The following is a 20,292-nucleotide window of genomic DNA, read 5'->3' as shown; positions in this document are numbered from 1 at the left end:
ATATATATATATATATATATATATACACACATATATATATATATATATATACATATTTAAAGTTAAAGCCATCAATGTTTAGTAAATTGAATGTTGTTTCTTCAAGGCTAGATATATCAGTTAACTGACAAACTTTCATGTAGGCTACTTTTCTCAAAAGTATTGCTTATGGGCTTGTTATGAGCAAAAACAAATATGACTTTATGGTTCATTACATCCTTATTCTGGGAAATATTTTTATATACACAAATATAAAAACTTGAGAGTGAAACCTAGGTTTTGCTTACTTCACAATGAGTTTATTTCCTATACAAAATAAATAATGCAATAAAACATTTCGTCATAATAGAAGAATAGATTTACAAGAAAAGCCCTAACCCGTTTCAGTTTTTGCACCCAATCCTGCAGTAGTTATAAATTACTGTTTGTATGACTAAAAACAATGGAAAATCTCGGAGTTATGACCTACTAACGCGTGGTGGCAGTCAAGTGTTTTCCCACTGAACCCAACGTACTACTCTCGCGATTTCTCTAGGTATTCTCGCGATATGTGGTTGCTTGAAACCCGCCCATGAGCCTTTGCTAGCCCTCTTTCTAGCCGGCGCCTGAGAATGGGTACGTGTTTTCAGATTCTCATCGCTGGGACAATCCGTCTTCATCTGCTCTATCCGATGATGCTTTTGTTTAAACTCATTCTGTGCTTTATCAAAAAGGTAGATTTTAAGCAATATAGGCGTAAATTAGACGATTTCATGCCTTTTCAGATATTTTAACGAGAAAAGATGGGAAAGTGGCTGTAGCCATTTCTCAAGATGGCTGCGCTCATTGGGTATATACCTTCAAACAGCGTTTAGAGTGCAGATAAGGCTGTAGTTTTACGTCGAGACGTGTACAAGGTGGGTTTATTCGTAGGTGAAGGATCTTTGTGTTTGAGAAATGTAATTTAGATGAGAAACCAGTTAGCACGACATGCTAAACGGGAAGAGGATGCATGTGTCAATCACTGAAGGCTGCATGGCCGTCTAACGTGAGCTTAAAGATAGATTTGGGTAGCTTATAAATGTTAACCAGCTATAGTTTGCTTAATATTTCTCGTCATAAATGGGGTACAACTAATTTTAGCAGGGCTATTGTGTAGGTTTGTGAAGTTAGAGCTTAGGACGTCCGAACTGTTAGCATATTGCTAATGTGGATTTTTTTTGACTGCAGTTTTTGTGGTTGACACCAGATTTTTGCTCTTAAAACTTCAACGAAAAATTAAACATGTCAACTACTACATGTTGTTACAAGCCTGTATGACTTTTTTCCATAGAGCGCGAAAGGAGATTTTAGGCAGGATGACTGAGTTGTTCAATGTATAAAGTCATACAGGTGTGGAACGACATGAGGGTGCGTAAATGAGTTTTGTGTTTTGTTTTTTTGTTTAAGCTTGAGTGTACATGATGAATCCAATTGAATCCTATTGTTAATGCGGATAAACACCTTGGAGAACTGAACACTCAAGCGTGCAGTAGAAGTGAATGCTCGTATTTCATTCAAATTGGTTTGTAATGCATCTTAATCTCTTTACACTTAAGGTATCTCAAGGGACAACTGGCACAAACGCCGTAAGACCGGTGGCAAACGCAAGCCCGTCCACAAGAAAAGGAAATATGAGCTCGGGCGACCTCCCGCAAATACCAAGGTAAACCTAGCTTAAATATGCTGCTGTTAGAAAGTATCTCTTCGTGCCAATGTGAGTGATGAAAACACGTCCTTAGGTCGGTCATTTTTGGCCGTTTTGGTCAAAGTCTTTGACCTTCCAATGTTAGGATTAGTCATAGTTACACTGACACATGGCTGAACTCAAATTACATTTTCATTGATTTTTATTACTTTTCATAAACATTTTTGTGGTTCTCTGTAGATTGGAGCTCGGCGCATCCACACAATAAGAGTCCGTGGTGGAAACAAGAAATACCGTGCCTTGAGGCTCGACGTGGGCAACTTCTCATGGGGCTCAGAGTGTGAGTTTATAAATGTTTGTTGCTGCGTTAACGGGTGTAGCTCTTTCAATGATGATAATCTGTCCAGTTCTGCTACTGAATGTTTCTGATGGATAACATTGTTTTAACTCTGAGAAAGACATGCTCAACCTGGTATTTTCTGAGCTTTTGTTGGATTTTTTTTTTTTTGGACTGTTTTAATGTGGTGGTAATGTCATTTCAGGCTGTACCCGCAAGACCAGGATCATCGATGTGGTCTACAACGCCTCTAACAATGAGCTTGTTAGAACCAAGACCCTGGTGAAGAACTGTGTGGTCCTTGTGGACAGCACTCCTTACAGACAGTGGTATGAGTCTCACTACGCCCTCCCGCTTGGCAGGAAGAAGGGAGCCAAGCTGGTAAATCAAATCAAGTTTTTCCTAATTCATAGGGTTTAAAGTTAAGTGATTGCCTTTCTTTGATGATAACATTGTCAGTTCTGCTGCTGAATGTGAGTGATGCAGTTTAAGACACTGAGGAAGGCTTGTAGCTTATAAATCCTCAAATATTAATGTGCACTGTATCAGTGTATTGCTAATTGTATTTGATTTCTCAATCCAGACCCCTGAGGAAGAGGAAATCCTGAACAAGAAGAGGTCGAAAAAGGTCCAAAAGAAGTTTGACACTCGCAGAAAGAACAGCAAAATCAGTCCTCTGTTGGAGGATCAGTTCCTGCAGGGAAAACTTCTTGGTAAGTTATGTTAAGAGGCCTTAAAATAATACTGATGTGATCATGATGAAACTAACCAGTTCTGCTACTGATAAAACAGTGCTGAAGCTTATACCACTTCTGATACCCACTGAAATGTTGCCTTCAGCAACATTGCCCTTTAGTTTAAGTGTTTAATCTATGGTTGTATCTCTACAGCCTGCATTGCCTCCAGACCAGGACAGTGTGGCAGGGCCGATGGCTATATTATTGAGGGCAAAGAACTGGAGTTCTACCTGAGGAAGATTAAAGCCAAGAAAGGCAAATAAATGTACAGCTCTCTTTGATACGACCATTAAAGAAAATACCCCAACTCAGCATGTTCCTGTCATTCTCATTTCATGCAATGTTTAGTTGTCCTGTGTATAATTTCTTTGCCAAGAGGGGACTCTGTCCCTTATGTTGCGATAATTGTTTCTGGTGTATGTTGATGTTGAAAGTAAAATGACTCTGATCTTCCATTTACATAACACGTTTTTATTAAAAGGAGGATTGAGAAAGTTAAGCAGCTGGACTTGTACTGCATTAACTGGTTGTAAACTCCTAGAAAAACCACAAGTGTTGAAGTGCTCTTTTAATTTCCTGTATGAAAGTAGTTATTGCAATACTTGTGTACATGTCTTGAAAATAAATCTTAATTGATTGTACTTCTAGATGCATATTGCATGTAGAAGTACAAACAAGTTGCATGTTGTAAATGGTAGACTTTGGAGAGCCATGGAAAGTTCTGATTAAAAAAAATTTTTTTTAGAGTTTTAAAATGTCTCTTCAAAATATTACAAGATCAAGAAAGTATGTGTGTGTATATATAATCTATAAACTTATTGGAACTGGTTAACAATGCATTAGCTATGATGAATCAAGCAATTGAAAAGAGGGTTTATCAAGGTTAATGTTAATTTCTACATTTAAAATTTGAAGCTGTGTTTATTATAAACAATGGAGTCTTTACAAATTAACTGATGGAAAGTTGTTCATTAATCACTGCAAAAATTGAGAAAGTACATTACTGTTCAAAAGTTTAAGGGTATAAAAAGTCATTTATCACCCAAGGCTGCCATTAATTTGATCATATATTCAAATAGAAATGGCATTTTAAATTATTTTTTCAAAACATAATTTTCCCATGTTGCCAAAGCTGAATTTTCAGCATCATTACTCCAGTCTTCAGTGCCACATGATCCTTCAGAAATCATTCTAATATGATTTGGTGCTCAAGAAACAATGTTGAAAGAATTGTGCTGCTTGATATTTTTATGAAAACAATAAAAGAATTTCTTTAAAAAAAAAAACTTACTGACCACAAACTTTTGAACAGTAGTGTACATTGGTCAAAAGTGTGAGAAGGGATGAGGGTTGAAATATTGCAGCAAGTATCCTCTCATCTTTGACTATCCAAATACATAAATACATGGGAAGTAAAATCTGAGTAGGAAGTTACACATCTATGGGTCTTGGTTTGTTGGTCCTGTAGTTTCAGGTAACCCCAAGAGTTTTTCCTGGCACATGGTCATGTTTTGTTGCTGCGGTGCTGATAGGATGCTGCTCTTGGAAGGCTGTTCAAGTCTAGAGCGCTCGTTCTTACATTTAGCACTGCAGCAAAGACATAACTGCTGAAAGCTCTTGCTCTTCTGCTTTTTTCCTTTGTGTGTAGTCGGCCACACATTGATGGCAAGCATTTGTGTCTTGGCTGTTGGTACAGATTCCTCACTATCTTCCTCCAGTATCCTAATAAATACAGAATTACTACAGTCAATAATGCAAGACAGAGTAAATCACGTTTTCAAGGATTTGATGCATAAATACTGACAATATACAGGTTTTATTATATATCAGTTTCCTGTTGCTGAGAGCTGCTCACACTACTTTATTTAATCACTGATAATTTACTAATTTATTGTGTTTGATAACATAACATTCACAGTTAAACAAACAAGAATTGCATACGTGGCCAATGCATTTAATTATTCCATAGCAAGTTAAGTGACCAACCAACTTCACATGATTGAAATGATATTGACTTTTGGAAAAACATCTATTTTTTTGATGTTTTCCCTGACGTAATTCTGCTCCTTTGATATTTACAAATTCAAAGTATTTATAAATAGGTGTTTTTAGTTCACCTCATGTCATGTGTAGAACCCATGAAGACAGGCTTCATACTAGCTGACGGATATGAAGGACCCTTATCCACCCAGTATTTGTCCTTCTCAAGTGGAGGAAGATTTTGATGCATGTCATCTACAGCTAACATAGAAACCTAGATAAAATTAAAAACATTGTCATGCGTGGATATGATCAAACATACGTCCTTTGAAATGCAGTAGGGTATTTTTCCATTTACTGACCTGAATGTTTCGATCTATGAGTTGGTTGGTTTCAAAATCATCATCGTCTTCTCCAAATGGGTTGATAATAAGTTCGCCCACCTTTAAGAATGAATGCACCCTCGATTTTAGAGAAGTCAATTTTGTAGAACAAAATATACTATTTTCATACTACCCATCGTACCTTTAACCAGCCAGCGTAAAAGAAGAACTCCAGCAGAGTAAAAATTGGGACATACAGGTCCAGAACCTTCTCCCCATCTTTCTCAGGTTTCACAAACTGCCGCCCAATTAAGCAAAATGTAAAGAAGGAGTACACCGCCACAGTCACTACCTGCGTCCAAACAGAAGTGAGATGACCTGAGGTGCATACTGTGTGAGCTACACCAATGAAAGACCTGTTAGATGAGCTTCACCTGCGTGTAGACCAAGGGAATGCTGATCCAGTCATAGTGGAAGAGCATGCTGCACTTTGACCTATAGTTATTCAGCTCCTGACAAAGAGGAAGAAAGGAAGGGATTATTGTGCTTTTATTGCGCATATACATTATCTTGACATGTTTAAACGCACTTACATCCATAAGCAGTCGCAAGGCTATATCATCTTTCACACGTCCTTCTTTTCTTGCGTGTGATGCCAGGTTTGCAAACCATGCAAGTGGCATCCAGTACTTGTTAAAGTCAGAGTACAGATGGTTTAGTTTCTTAAGCTCCTCTTCGGTCATGAATCCTGCAAAATAACAGATAATAATAAGGGGATTTTAATCTTTTAGAGGCCATAGAGCACCAAATATGAGTATCCTCGCAAGGGAGACCCATCCTAAAATTCAAAATATATTTCAGCACTTTGGAATGAGAAGGTTCTATCTGCATTCTAGCAGTTTTGGGATACTGAGCTTCAAAGTTTTTGCATTTCATACTCCTTTATGGATAGACCCTTTTTGTTTTCTAAAAAATGTACACAACTTTCAAAAAAAACATCACATAATGTAAATAAGAATAAGAATATGTGAATAACTCAATTTTGACAGAAATTCAGGTAGAACCTTATAATTCCAAGGTGACAAATTTCATGTATAAAGACCCAATTTATACTAATTTAAATTGTATGTGATACCAGTTTAAAATATTATTTGGAAAATATTTAGTATCTGTTAAGTTTTTTTCAACTTAATATAGTACTGTATTGTTAAATGTATTATTTATTTATTTATTTATTTAAATCACTTTTTTATTTTCTCATATATTTTAATCTACTTTTAACCCCTGCCATAGGAAACAGTATCTGATGCAGTATCTGTTTACTTCATTAGATGTAATGAAGATGTGGGAATCCACTCAAAAGTACTTCTATTCAAATTCCTCCCAAACATTTTCAGATGCAAAAATTTAGGTCTTACCTGCCTCCACAATGTCCTCCAGAGTTGGGAATCTCTTGCGCACTCGTGTACTGATGGAGCGCAGGATGAGGACCGATGACAGGTTTGCGTATCTCATCAGAGTTCTCCTCAGCAGACGGCCTCTTTCATCTGTGCCATGGACATTCCCAGATACGACCATCATCAGGTTATCTGGCAGGGGAAAGCTTGTATATTGACCCCACCAGCGTTGAAACGCCTGTGTGACATAGAACCCTAACAAGGACCACAGACCAGTTTAACTTATTATAAGGAATCCAAGGAGTAAGTAATATCATGTTGCTACGGTCAGAACATTTATGCTCACCAAGAACAAATGACATGGGGATGAGTTTAGCAAACTTGTTACAATGACGTGCAAGTCGCTCAAACATCTCCTGTTGTTCATTATTGAGGACACACCTGTAAGATGCAACATGGATTGATGAGTTGCACTTGTGTTGTACTATTGCTCACATGCTATTTGCTTTAAATAAATAAAAAAAAACTTCCAAATGATCGATAATTGTAAAATGTGGATTATTAGAGTGTTTGGAAATGTCTCAATACCTGTATATAACACTGATGAAGCTGTACAGTAAGCAGAAGACCATGAATTCTCTGTATAGAAGCTTGTAAATGCTTCCTTTCCATCGGAAGAGCAACTTTGAGAAGCCTCCAAACTTGGCATTGGCCACCTTGAGCGTGTAGGACACCGTCATGGTGGAACACTAGGAAAAACCCAAGGAATTTAGAAGTTGCCACAATTCTGTCAATGGAACAGTAATTTTTTTTTTGTTCTTACCTCAAGCTCGTTTCAAGCCCGTCTTCTTTTAGAGAGAAAACACACCTCTTGCTTTCACCTTTATATCTGTCTTTAATGTGGACCTATAATCCATCTGGTGATTTATGGTTTGGGAACCCAGTTTAAAAGAACATGTTTGTGGTCAATGTCAGTTTCACACAGGTGTCATCATTATGAAAGATTACTCTTGAAAACACAGTAAAGGTCTAATTTATGACGATTTATCGCTTGATCAAGATTTTGCTCTTTGTTTATAATATAGTGTTTTAGTTTAAAAAAAAAAAACTTGTGTAAGAACACTGAGCAAGCCTCAAACCCCATGTCTGGGGAAAATGGTTGGAAATCACACTGTATGGGAATCCCTGTTCTCTGATGCATGTTAATATTAAATTTAAATAACAACAAGTATAAAAGAATTTAGGAATTCTTAGTTACAGCATATGCAATAAAACCTGAATTCCTTGAAAGGCCGTAGTATTATTTACATAGCCTGTTATAAATCCTCTTTCATGTCACTGCTGTAAAACCATTCTCGTGTGAACCGCTCATCGACAAACACACCCAAAAGAACAGTGATTTTAAACCCACTAGTGCTTTATATCCAACCAAACAACCTGAACTCATTTCATAACACTGATTGCTGTTGTGTATTCTATTTATATTCTATTTCCGCTTTTGTGGTCTTTATAAGACTTCTCTCACTGATAAAAAAAGAGGTTCTAAATATGTTCTTGAACATGATACAAATGTAGGTTCAAGCCTGCTGCTTATTTATTTAAAAAACGTTAAAAGTTACAGTTAAATTTTCAGCCAAGGAACATGTGCTGTCCTTTATACGGATGTAAATCTCACAGTTTAACTACTTTTTTAAATAGTTAAAATATCAATTAAAGTCATCATTAAATCATTACATTCTTTCTTTCAGACTATTTCCACAGAGAGGGTGCTTATCTTTTGATTATCAGCTTATGCACAGGGTGTGACGAGTAAAAACACTAGGGGGCGGTAGACAATAAGAGACAATGAGCTACACCAGTTTGGGAGACCCATCACAGCGCTGGATACATCAGTTCACTTCATTCAAGCAGAACACTCATTTCTTTCCTTGTTAAACAGCAAAATGATCCTTGACCCTGTTTTCCAGCTGAATTCAGTAAGGTGAGAAGAATCATGATAACGTTTCTTTAGGTAGGCATATCTATGTAAAATACATCAATACAGTTGCAAACAGTCTTTTTAAGATAATTGAATTAGTAAAAAAAAAAAAAAAAAAGTGTGTTTTGTGTGCGCGTGTGCGTGTTTTGTTAATCCCTAAATTAAATTGTCTTTGCTAAGTAGTTACAGGTAGTTTGCTAAGCAACACTACAACAATGATGTGATAAATATACCAATACCAATGTATTATGGTATATTCACAATTGCAATGATGGTCTATAAATAAAATGATGCTTCTAAATAAAAGAACAAGCTTGTGTTCTCAGAGGTAATCTTGAGTGTTTAAAAATAGAGATTCACAACTGTAAAGTGCACACAGAGCCCACATAAATAACATTCTCTCCAGCAGCAGGGCAGGTATAGATGCCATTTCTGCGCTGCAGGTTTTACTGGGACGGAGTAACCCAATGCTATAATTACAAACTCCCACACAGGAGGAAATCAGAGCTAGCTTTTTATTACTGCTGAGTGATTTTAGCCACTAATGAATGGACTGGGTCATTATGGGGACACAAAGGCAGATAAACAGCATCTTGCAAAGGCCAGTGTGAGAAGTGTGGAAGGGCTATATTCATTTACTTGCTCTCTTAGGACTCAGTATAATTAACAAATTTCAATTAAAAAAATTTTTTTTTTCACAATTTCAGTTAAACAGCCAATGATTAGCATCTATACTCCGATTAATTAACACTGAAAAGTCTCAAAAACATCAGAACACCAATTATGTGAAAAAGCATTTATTTGAAGCCAAGAATGAAATATAATTTCTCATTTTCAAGATTCTTTGTTAATGCCACAAGCTCTCATATTAAAATCATACAGAATGTCATATCCAGTGTAACTCATGTGCGCCCAAGATTACAAAAACTGTGTTTTGTTCAGTTTGCATGTCAGCATCTCTGTGTTGTTTCACCATCACTCTTGTTAGAGATTTGTTGAGATCTGCCATTTTGTCAATGAGATTGGCAGTGTTATTTAATATATACATACAGCATTCAATAATAATTTGAAATCACTATTACACTATAATATATATATTTATCACTATTATATATATTTTTGTTTTTATTTCAATTTTAGTTTGTTGTTTTATGTGCTTTTATCATTTTTATTGATTTTTTCATATTTCTATTTTGTTTTATTTTTTTATTTCAGTATAAGTTTTAGTAATTTTAGTACTTCAGCTTTAACTTGTTTTATTTTAGTTTGTTGCTAAGGCAAAAATTTCTCATTTTCATTTAAGTTTTTCATCTGATATTTATATTTTATTTCATTTCAGCTTTATTTCAATTAACGAAAACTATTACAATTTTTAATAGTTTTAGTTTTAGTTAACAATAACAATGGATGTGAGATAGAAAAAGTCATTTTATTGGTAAAAGTTGAGTTATTTGTTCTGTATGGTATACGTACTCAAACTCTTTTGTTTCATTTATTCTTTCCATTGAAATCTGCTTATGTTAACTTGTACTCGCTGAGTCAGCCTGATATTATCTGAAAGCCACTTCATTTGACTAGTATAGCTGTTTCTGTTGATTTGATTATGCACATTTGAACTCGCTAAGAGTAAATTAATTATTAACAAGGCCAAAAATAATGATTACATCAGCTGTGGCCAAATGTGGATACGTCTGAATAAATGGTCACTGTTTTCAACATATATACAGTGCCCTCCACAAATATTGGCACCCTTAGTAAATATGAGCAAAGGCAGCTATGAAAATAAATCTGCATTGTTTATCCTTTGGATCTTTCATTCAAAAAATTCACAAAATTCTAACCTTTCATTTAAGTAAAACAATTGAAAGTGGGGGGAAAATCTCATTATGAAATAAATGTTTTTCTCTAGTTCACGTTGGCCACAATTATTGACACCCAATTATTGCAATGTCCATATGCCAAGATAACAGCTCTGAGTCTTCTCCTATAATGCCTGATGAGTTTGGAGAACACCTGACAAGAGATCAGAGACCATTCCTTCATGCAGAATCTCTTCAGATCCTTCTGATTTACAGCTCCATGTCGGTGCTTCTTCTCTTCAGTTCACTCCATTCATTTTCTTTAGGGTTCAGGTCAGGGGACTGGTATGGCCAAGGCAGAAGCTTCATTTTGTGGTCAGTGACACATTTTTGTGTTGATTTTGATGTTTGTTTTGGATCATTGTCCTGATGGAAGATCCAACCAAGGCCCATTATTGGATTTCTAGCAGAAGCGGTCAGGTTTTGATTTTTATCTGTTGGTATTTAATCCATGATACCATGTAACTGAATAAGATGTCCAGGACCTCCAGCAGAAAAATAGGCCCACAACATTAAAAATCCAGTGTAATATTTAACTGTGGGCATGGGGTACTTTTTATCCATGTGTGCACCAAACCCATCTGGTGGGTTTGCTGCCAAAAAGCTCTTTTTTTAGTTTCATCTCACCATAGAAGCCGGTCCCGTTTGAAGTTCCAGTCGTGTCTGACAACTGAATATGCTGGATATTGTTTCTGTCTGGATGAAATCCTCTCTTTCTTGAACCCAGCCACTTTCTATTTTGTGAAGCTCAACAATCTTTTGCTGCACATCAGAACTATATTCTTTGGTTTTACCCATTGTGATGAATTATTAAGGGAATTTGGCCTTTGTGTTTACACATATTTGTACTCCTGTGGAACAGGAAGTCATGGCTAGACAATTTCATGCTCCTAGTCACCCTGGTGTGCTAAAAAATGTAAATATGAATGGGAATATACTTCAGAGATATTTTACTCATAAGAATTTCTAGGGGTGCCAATAATTGTGGCCAACATGTATTGAAGAAAAACATTTATTTCATAATGTGATTTACCCCCAACTTTCAATTGTTTTACTTCGATGAAAGTTTAGAATTTTGTGAATGAAAGATCAAAAGGATAAACAATGCAGATTTATTTTCACAGCCACCTTTGCTCATATTTACTAAGGGTGCCAATATTTGTGGAGGGCACTGTAGTTAGAAAAAACTTCATACTTCATATACCAACCTCCATACTTCTGTGTAGGAGAGAAATGTTGGTCCATCATACATCAAATTTTAGCAAAGCACTGTTTTCAATTATAGTTACAATGGCAGACTTGGTTGCTTATGACCAAGAGGCTGGACTGTGGTTGTGTTTAATGTTCTCTTGCTCTCTACTGTTACTGTTCCTCTTCATAATATGATATATAAATTATATGGGACACCAAATACATTGTACACTAAACACTGTAACTGAATGTGAAACAAAGTAAGATTACAATAATAAAAACTTCCCAACTAAATTACAGTAGATGACGAAGATATAAAAATCTCGATATAATGAAAATATTCAGGCGACAGCTATATGATAGCTTATCTTGGCAACAGACTGATTGAGTCTGCATACAGCTCTGTTTGACACTTTATCAGTACAGTAATTCATTCACGTTGTATGCAAAAGTAATGGGTCCGCACTGGCGCAGTGACTTCCTTATGGATAACGTAATCATGGATAACGTAATGACCAGTGATCCAATTAAATTCAGAGATACAAAACTCCAGTGTACTTAAAGGGATAGTTCACCCAAAAATGAAAATTATTCCATGATTTACTCACCCTCAAGCCATCCTAGGTGTATATGACTATCTTCTTTCAGACAAACACAATCTGAAATATATTTAAAAATATCCTGGCTCTCCCAAGCTTTATAATAATGAGTGGGGGCGTGTTTTGAAGCCCCCAAAAAATCCATCATAAATATAATCCATACAGCCTCAGGGGGTTAATTAAAGGCCTTCTAAAGTGAAGGGTTTTTGTAAGAAAAATATCCATATTTAAAACTTTATTAACTATAATAACTAGCTTTCAGCAGACGGCCGTACGCATAGATTTGCGGCGGAAGAGTAACCTCTGACCTGATGCATGATGCAATGACGAACGCGGAAGCTCAAAGGATAGAGCAAAACAAAACACCGGTCTCGTAGTCTAAAACAAGAAATTTTAAAGAGAAATGTCAGAGGATTTCGATATAAGAGAAGAGGAGCTTCTCTGTTTGAACCACGAGAGGTGTCTAAGCTTACGCTACTCCTACATCCTACGTCATACAACGCATCGGGGTTACTCTTTTGGCGCAAGTCGGCTTGTGCAGTACGCTTATGGTTGTTTGGCGGAAGTTATTTTAGTTAATAAAGTTTTAAATATGTATATTTTTCTTACCAAATCCCATTGCTTTGCTTCAGAAGGCCTTTATTAACCCCCTGGAGCCGTATGGATTATATTTATGATGGATGGATGCATTTTTTGGGGCTTAAAAACACGGCCCCTGTTCACTACCGTTATTAAGCTTGGAAGGGCAAGGATATTTTTTAATATATCTCCAATTGTGTTCGTCTGAATGAAGATATATACACATACATATATATACATATATATACATATACACCTAGGATGGCTTGAGGGTGAGTAAATCACGGGATAATTTTCATTTTTGGGGGAACAATAGTATTTCATAGTAAAAGTATTTCAACCAAATGCGGCATTTCCTGTAATGTCACGAGAGGTCCACACTTTCATACTCTCCATGATCGGAGTCTTCAATTTCAATCCCGGGAACCAGGCTGTAGTATTCAGTGGACTGGGTCAAGTACGCCTTCTCCCGATCGGCCGAGTCCTTCATCACCTCACTCACACTCACCGTGTCCAGGTCCTGCTTTCCTGCGGTCCCTTCTGTGGAGCAAGTTGACGGCGGAGGAGCCAGCGAGTCCACAGAGCCCAGTTTGATCTCCACCTCCTCATAAATATCCCGAGTGCTGCCTAACAGGGTGGACGAGGGCTGAAGCATCAGCTGGTTCCTCAGTATGACCTCCTTGCCGCTGTCGACAGACACAGCTGACTCCTCAGTGGGCAGTTTGGCATGTGGCCACCGTCCATTGCAATGGGGGTTGTTGGCCCTTTTGCGAGTTGGGCTGAACGAGGGAGTCTCTTTCCTCTTCTTCTTTCTGCCACAGCACCAACACAGCACCAAACTGAGGAGGAGGAGCAGGGGAAGCAGGATGAAGAGAGCGGTCAGGTTGGCCACATGACACACGTCACTGGTCTGCAAAGACCAAATCGTCCGCCCTGCCAGATTTTGAGGAGAGGCACAGGTCAGATTACCTACGAGGTCCTGAAGGCTGCTGGAGTTGTCATGCAGACCACTTTGAAGCCCCTCCCACAGCAAGCATGTACAGTCCCAGGGGTTTCCAATGAGCTCCAGATGCTTTAGCGAAGGCTTAAGCGCTGAATGAGGCAGAGCGCTCAGCTGGTTCCATCCCAGGATCAGCACTCGCAGTTTGTCCGAGTTCTGCAGAAATCGCTCAGGCAGATCCTTCAGATGATTCACTCCTAAATCCAACACTTCCAAACTATAAGCTTTAGTGAGGAAGTCAGCTGGGAGAGATGTCAGTCTGTTCTGGCTGAGATACAGCTCTCTCAGTGAACTGACAGCGTCACCGACCTCACTGTGATCAATGTGACTGATATTACAGTTCGTCAGGTCCAAAACCTGCAAGTGTGTATGTGACAAAAAAGCTGGCCACGACATCTGGTTAAATGTGGATCCTGAGTAGTTCAAGCAGCATGTGTCATTGGATACCTTAGATGGAAAGTGAGACAAAATGCTGGCTGCTGGACACCCACATCCCCCAATGCTTCCTTCAGTCACACTCAGCATTTGGAGAATCCCCAACCCGCATAAAAAGACAAGCCCTACAACAAAAACAAAAAACCCAAGGATTAGACAAAACTTCAAACTTATTAAACAGTGACATAATTTCTTTACCATGTGTGGCACCAAATGGAATGACAAAAATAATGATTGTTTCCAAAGAGGTTTCCCAAACACTCCTACTCACGGTGAAGTTCTTTTTCGTTCTTCATTTTGGGAAAAAATGAAGTTACGTGAGCAGAGATATACTGTTATCGAATATCTGACGCCGTCCACACTGCTGAGAGCTGGGTTTAGATGAATATGTAAATATGTGCTGCACGCTTTCCTCTCAGTAACAAAATAAACACAACAAAAATGAGAAAACAGCAAGGATTTTTTATGGAAAGCATAAGAAAAGCATCTGATCATAACAACATGGGTATGTTAGCACGAGCTCTGCAAATTAGCACTCCAGTAAAGTCACGTCACATTTATTTATATTACATTTTATTCAATAGATTGCTTAACGACTCTGGCAGCTGGAGCAAACTTTTCCTGAGAGTTTGCTTTGGCAAGCCATTTCAAACTCCTAAAACAAACACAAAACGAAATTTGTTTTGGCCTGATTTTGTTCGAAATTACATCACATCAGTTCGTTCTTCTATTTAATTTGAAGTATATCGGGGCCTTAAAGGATTAGTTCACTTCAGAATTAAAATTTCCTGATAATTTACTCACCCTCATGTCATCCAATATGTCTTTCTTTCTTCAGTTAAAAAGAAATTACGATTTTTGAGGAAAACATTCCAGGATTTTTTCTCCATATAATGGATTTCAACAGGGTTCAACGGGTTGAAGGTCCAAATTGCAGTTTCAGTGCAGCTTCAAAGGGCTCTACACGATCCCAGATGAGGAATAAGGGGTCTTATCTAGCAAAACGATATATCGTTTTCTAAAAAAATAAATAAATAATAATAATTAGATACTTTTTAACCACAATTGCTCATTTTGCGGAAGCAAGTGTTTTAAAGTGAACGTGCAAAGACTAAGTCAAACAGTCTTTACAAAAAAAATGTAAAACAACGATGTCGGACAATTTTGAAGTTGGAGGAGAAAATGAGATGGAGTTTTTCACTCTACCGTGGTCGCATCGCAGAGCAGTGCAAGACGAGCATTTGTGGTTAAAGTACATAATTTTAATTTCTTTTTTTTTTTAGAAAATTACCGATTGTTTTGCTAGATAAGACCCTTATTCTTCAGCTGGGATTGTGTAGAGCCCTTTGAAGCTGCACTGAAAATGCAATTTGGACCTTCAACCATTGAACCCTGGTGAAGACTAAAATCCTGGAATGTTTTCCTCAAAAACCTTAATTTCTTTTCGACTGAAGAAAGAAAGACATAATCATCTTGGATGACATGGGAGCGAGTAAATTATCAGGAAATTTTAATTCTGAAGTGAACTAATCCTTTAACACTGAAACATACATTAATCTATTGACAACATCTAAAATCTAGTTTTAGAGATGTACAAATGCTCATAATTTTATCATATTATCATGTATGCTATCACATGTAATTAATGCATTTAACTAATCTGACATTACAGTAGTTTCATTCTGTTCCATTCAATTAGTTTCAAAAAATTCTGTCACTTACCCACTTTACCCAACCTTTAAAATGTTAAAATGAATAAAAATTCAGTCATTTATCACTTTTTATATATATATATATATATATATATATATTGTAATGCACATATACAATTTTAATATAATATTGTTTTATATATTTTAATATTACATATTTTGTAAAAAGAAATAATATATTTTACTAAAATGAGTGATGGCTACTGTACCTAGGAATATTAATCAGATTGGTTTGACAGGTCGAACCACTAAAACAAACTGTTTTGAAAGTGCTACACTTTGCACAGTCAACCAAAAAATTACTTACAGTTTTGCTCTCTGATTCTACATTTTAAGTGTAAAATATCGCATGCATGCCTAATCTCTCTCTTTCTGTTATGTTCTAGCTTGACCTCCAGGGATCTGCTTGCTCGGGTTGAGCAGAGAGGTAAAGATCCCATGTGCATAGCAACATTGCCATGGCTTCGGCACTGTTGTCATTAGTGTGGGAGTTGGCATGGCGATGAGGTGAGTCTGGGATCAGGAGTCCACGCTTCACAGAGAAACATCTTATCTGGCAACCATGCAGCTCACGGTTGGTTGGGAACTGAACAAATATATCACCCACACATCCTTTGATGGCTGAGGTGCAAGACAATAAGTGCTTTCCTGTTCACATTCATTAAACAGAAGTATGTAATATAATTTCTGAAGCTATGAAAAGCATAAATTTATGCTTACACTGATTATTGACAACAACCACTGCATGTATAACAGTATATTTGAAAGAATTAATGCAAATGTTTTTCTTTTATTAGTGAAAATAAGACTTTTAGGTTTTGTTTTGTTTTTTTTTTTACTACTTTTTTGTTTTTTTTATGAGTAGTTTCAGGGAAAAAAGCAAATTCTTCTCTTATCTTTAAAAAAAACTTTACTCCGGTATCTTTTTCCCTGCTGTGCAGAGGACTGTACATGTTTTCGTTCCCCCACAAGTACAGGCCTGGCATCAGACTTTCCTGATGTAAACAATAGGAGTGGAATGTGCAAACCCCCTGACAACACAGACTATCCACATCAGGAACGAGGGGTGAGGAACCAGGCCAATCCAGCTCTGCATTCAGTACTGCTGAAACACTTATTTTACTTTAGATATCATCAACAGCTATTTGTTTACCCAACACTGTGTCTCTGAAATGATATGTCATCTGTAAAAGTGACAAACATTATAAATGTAGATGTAATACAGAAAATTAGCTATTACAAGTAATTCTTATAATGAAGTAATGATAGGTAATAGAGAGATTTGCAGATTTAATCTAAGATGTCCAAACCCACATTAAGTCCTTTATAATGTGCTCTAAATTCTTTATTTTAAGCACTTAATGCCATTGAAGAGAAACAATCTTGGCAAGCTTAAGTTTAGCAAACAAGCTCTAACAAAACAATCACTTAAATTTTGATCTAAGCAGCAGATAAGTGCAGATCTCTCTCTTAAATGCACACAGGTTTGCTTTTCTTATCAACTTTCCATTGACTATTGTTTTATACTGAGCTAATGATATTTTCTATCCTGTAAGCCTAAACCTTATTGTCTTGTAGTGTTTCCCAATGTAGGAAAAAAACACGAGCCACACAAACAAACAACTAGATCCTTCCAGTTATAACGGTTTATTTTCTTTAAACAAAATGTTAATAATTAAAAAACAGTTTTTGTGTTTCCCTATTTAAATTTACCCAAAAATGTAATTTTTGTCATTAATTACTCACCCGCATGTCGTCCCAAACCCTTAAGACCTTCGATCATCTTCAGAACACAAATTAAGATATTTTTGATGAAATCTGTGAGTTTCTGAAGCACACATAGGCAGCAACGTCATTGCACCTTTTGAGGTCCAGAAAGGTATTAAAGACATTGTTAAAAAAGTCAACGTGACTACAGTGGTTCAACCTTAATGTTATGAAGTGACGAGAATACTTTTTGTGCACAAAAACAAAACAAAAATAATGACTTTATTTAACAATTTGAACTGTTGTCATACGCAGTTCAGCGCTTCTGTGTTTACATCCGAACGCCGGTGTTGTGCGGAATTTCGACTCCCTGCCAAATTATTACCCCCCTAGTTGAAGTCGCTACCTGACTGCCTAATCCTAACCCCACCCCTAAACCTAACCCCTCCCACACACCTAATCCTAAACCTACTAATACTAGGGGGATAATAATTTGGCGGGGGTCAGAATTCGGCACAACACCGGCTCAGTGTAATAATTATATAATTATATAATGTAGAACAGGAACTGCGTTCACCACATCAACTGCGTATGACAAATTGTTCAATAAAGTTGTTATTTTTGTTTTGTTTTTGTGCACAAAAAGTATTCTCGTCGCTTCATAATATTAAGGTTGACCACTGTAGTCACGTCGGCTATTTCAGTGATGTCTTTACTACTTTTCTGGATTTCAGAAACACACATAGGCAGCAACGTCAAAAATATCATCAAAAATATCTTAATTTGTGTTCTGAAGATGAACAAAGGTCTTAAGGGTTTGGGACGACATGAGGGTTTGTAATTAATGACAGAAATTTCATTTTTGGGTGAACTAACCCTTTTATTTATTAGTGATTGCAACTGCTAGTCCTCAAAATTTGAGTTCAATTGGAAATAGAAATTAATATTTAGGCCAGTAAAAAGGACAGCCTATAATAAACATGTCGACCGCTTTTCTTTAAAATAATGACTGTTATAGTGACTGATTGAGTTATCCATATATTGTGCAAGGGAGATCAATACTGTGAGGTTAAAGGTACAAGTATCTGGAGCGCAGGGTTTGTTCCAACTAAACATTAAGGAAAGGGGGGCATATTAAATATGACATGCAAACTAAAAAGTTTTCTTCCTAATGTGTGAACGAATGCATTAAAGCGATGAGTATATTCCAACCTATCCTACATGATCTCATGGCAGAACAATGCGCGCTGTTACACCCAGTCCGGCACTTTCCTCTCAGATAGCGGATCTTTTATTTTACTCAAGCGCAACTTCACAGTGCGTCTGGTTAGCACTGATAAAACAGTAACAAGTCAATACAAAACAATCCGATTATGTCTGCAAAGCAGAAACTTTCAACATAAGACGTTTCTAGTTAATAAATTTACTAAAAAGTTATTTATTTATCAAAACCACTGTCTCTATGTCCTTTGTATATTACCGGAGCAATTCTAACTTTACTAAAATCCACTCGGGCAAATATGGGTGCAATAGTTACAGAGCAACGGTAAAGTGACGCTTACCTTCACGTGTCATTATTGTGAGCTGCTGGTAGAACTGTCATTCATTCAGATGACCGCAACACAAAGCGCTAGAGCAGCAGTCCCATCGCGTCTCTACTGTACAATATGTGTGTGCGAGCGCTGGGTGTGTCCTGATCAACACAGCACCGGCTGGAATGTGGAAATTCTGCTTCCTGTCTGTGTGATGCAGAGGGAAAGTTGGTGAGTGAACAGAGCAGAAGGGGAACTTACCTGGCACCTTACCCTCACTTGCTTCATACTGTGGGGTCTGAGTCTGTGGGGGTTGGGGTTGGGGTCTCTTAAAATGTATATTCCTTTTATACGAAACTATATGTTAATTCGTTTCAAGAGCGTTTTCAAACAACGTTTCAGTAACCCCAAGGGTTGGGTAAAAGTCCACAAACCATAAAAGCGTGTGCTAAGAAGACGCTCGCGAGAAATTGCTTTCGCCTGAGGTGGTAACCATAGCAACAACACGCTGCTCGCGCTCTTTCAGTTAAAATCAGATTGGTAGATTGGCAAAACATGATAGTGTCAATATTTATCACTTTATATTTGATTTTCATATCGCAAATATATATATATATACATATATATATATATATATATATATATATTTTTTTTTTTTTTTTTTTTTTTTTTTTTTCTTTACCTCTTTAAGGTTGACTTTTAGCCACGTGTCCACGGCGCCGAAACACGTTGTTTAGCCTACTAGTAGTGCTTTTCATAATCTCTGTTGCTTTAACACTATTTCATTTTCATCAAATAAGAAGTCAAGTAGGACGACTTCAATTTGCAGTGACTTTTATTTGTATACTTCAATAGATGTATAAATTAACATCTTACCCTCATGTTCCTTTTCTCTGTATTTTATTTTTCTTTTCTTTTTTTTAATCTTTTTCAGTCTTTGTTAACTCTTTTCTCCCCTTTATTCTGACATTGAACATATTGTTGATACATTTTGTGTAATGTATATAAAGTTTTATATTTTGCTTCATAGCAACTTCATAGAAAATCGTGCATAATTATTTTAAGGCCCTCGGTGAGCAAGGCAAGGGAAAAAAAGTCCTACCAAGAGCTAAAAAAAACTTTAGAATAATGTAAGTATAATAGCCTATAAATACCAAAAGAGATGTTTATTAGCTAGGGGTGATCAGACGTCCCCGTTTTCCGGGTACAGGCTACCGGTTTTTGGAGTCCTGTCTCCGACTAGAGCTGTCCCCGAAAATG

General features: G+C 36.9%; 3 protein-coding genes and 2 non-coding genes across 7 annotated transcripts; 3 read left to right on the top strand and 2 right to left on the bottom strand.

Moving 5' to 3' along the window:
• Positions 1–526: 526 nt before the first annotated feature.
• rps8a (ribosomal protein S8a) lies at positions 527–3,051 on the top strand. The gene is made up of 6 exons (XM_051883669.1): positions 527–615; positions 1,578–1,684; positions 1,907–2,006; positions 2,209–2,384; positions 2,587–2,716; positions 2,894–3,051. Exons 1-6 carry the CDS (start codon positions 612–614, stop codon positions 3,001–3,003), a joined length of 627 nt encoding a protein of 208 aa, XP_051739629.1. The 5' UTR covers positions 527–611; the 3' UTR covers positions 3,004–3,051.
• LOC127507178 (small nucleolar RNA SNORD46) lies at positions 1,733–1,838 on the top strand. The gene has a single exon (XR_007928273.1). It is a non-coding gene; the product is annotated as a small nucleolar RNA SNORD46 (small nucleolar RNA).
• Positions 2,439–2,507, top strand: LOC127507169 (small nucleolar RNA SNORD38). The gene has a single exon (XR_007928269.1). It is a non-coding gene; the product is annotated as a small nucleolar RNA SNORD38 (small nucleolar RNA).
• best4 (bestrophin 4) lies at positions 2,893–7,762 on the bottom strand. Of its 2 annotated transcripts, XM_051883570.1 has the most exons (10): positions 7,264–7,757; positions 7,029–7,189; positions 6,787–6,881; positions 6,462–6,695; positions 5,637–5,791; positions 5,478–5,555; positions 5,246–5,395; positions 5,083–5,163; positions 4,858–4,994; positions 2,893–4,462 (listed from the first exon to the last, which is right to left on the bottom strand). In XM_051883570.1, the coding sequence occupies exons 2-10, from the start codon at positions 7,178–7,180 to the stop codon at positions 4,180–4,182; spliced, it is 1,365 nt and encodes a 454-aa protein (XP_051739530.1). In that variant the 5' UTR covers positions 7,181–7,189; positions 7,264–7,757; the 3' UTR covers positions 2,893–4,179. The 2 variants fall into 2 exon arrangements, with proteins under 2 accessions (XP_051739530.1, XP_051739525.1); XM_051883565.1 differs by having other exon boundaries at positions 5,478–5,791; positions 7,264–7,762.
• A 1,437-nt stretch (positions 7,763–9,199) lies between these two features.
• On the bottom strand, positions 9,200–19,224 carry si:ch211-106k21.5 (leucine-rich repeat-containing protein 38). 2 transcript variants are annotated; one of them, XM_051883596.1, is made up of 2 exons: positions 19,063–19,224; positions 9,200–14,206 (listed from the first exon to the last, which is right to left on the bottom strand). In XM_051883596.1, exons 1-2 carry the CDS (start codon positions 19,073–19,075, stop codon positions 13,011–13,013), a joined length of 1,209 nt encoding a protein of 402 aa, XP_051739556.1. In that variant the 5' UTR covers positions 19,076–19,224; the 3' UTR covers positions 9,200–13,010. The 2 variants fall into 2 exon arrangements, with proteins under 2 accessions (XP_051739556.1, XP_051739548.1); XM_051883588.1 differs by lacking the exon at positions 19,063–19,224 and adding an exon at positions 14,353–14,881.
• Positions 19,225–20,292: the final 1,068 nt, after the last annotated feature.

Source organism: Ctenopharyngodon idella, chromosome 2 (assembly GCF_019924925.1).
Source record: "Ctenopharyngodon idella isolate HZGC_01 chromosome 2, HZGC01, whole genome shotgun sequence".
Classification (NCBI taxonomy): Eukaryota; Metazoa; Chordata; class Actinopteri; order Cypriniformes; family Xenocyprididae; genus Ctenopharyngodon; species Ctenopharyngodon idella.
The sequence above is the reverse complement of the archived record's forward strand: the minus strand, read 5'-3'. Positions and strand labels throughout refer to the sequence as shown.

Excerpts from the sequence above, each read along its gene's own strand:
- rps8a (XM_051883669.1), top strand. Across the intron at positions 2,007-2,208 it reads CTTCTCATGGGGCTCAGAGT|GCTGTACCCGCAAGACCAGG; the intron begins GTGAGTTTATAA and ends ATGTCATTTCAG. Across the intron at positions 2,385-2,586 it reads GGAAGAAGGGAGCCAAGCTG|ACCCCTGAGGAAGAGGAAAT; the intron begins GTAAATCAAATC and ends TTCTCAATCCAG.
- best4 (XM_051883565.1), bottom strand. The coding sequence starts at position 7,180 with ATGACGGTGTCCTACACGCTCAAGGTGGCCAATGCCAAGTTTGGAGGC. Across the intron at positions 6,882-7,028 it reads TTCATCAGTGTTATATACAG|GTGTGTCCTCAATAATGAAC; the intron begins GTATTGAGACAT and ends TGCATCTTACAG. Across the intron at positions 5,396-5,477 it reads TTCCCTTGGTCTACACGCAG|GTAGTGACTGTGGCGGTGTA; the intron begins GTGAAGCTCATC and ends GTTTGGACGCAG.
- si:ch211-106k21.5 (XM_051883588.1), bottom strand. The coding sequence starts at position 14,377 with ATGAAGAACGAAAAAGAACTTCACC. Across the intron at positions 14,207-14,352 it reads GAACGAAAAAGAACTTCACC|GGCTTGTCTTTTTATGCGGG; the intron begins GTGAGTAGGAGT and ends TTTTTGTTGTAG.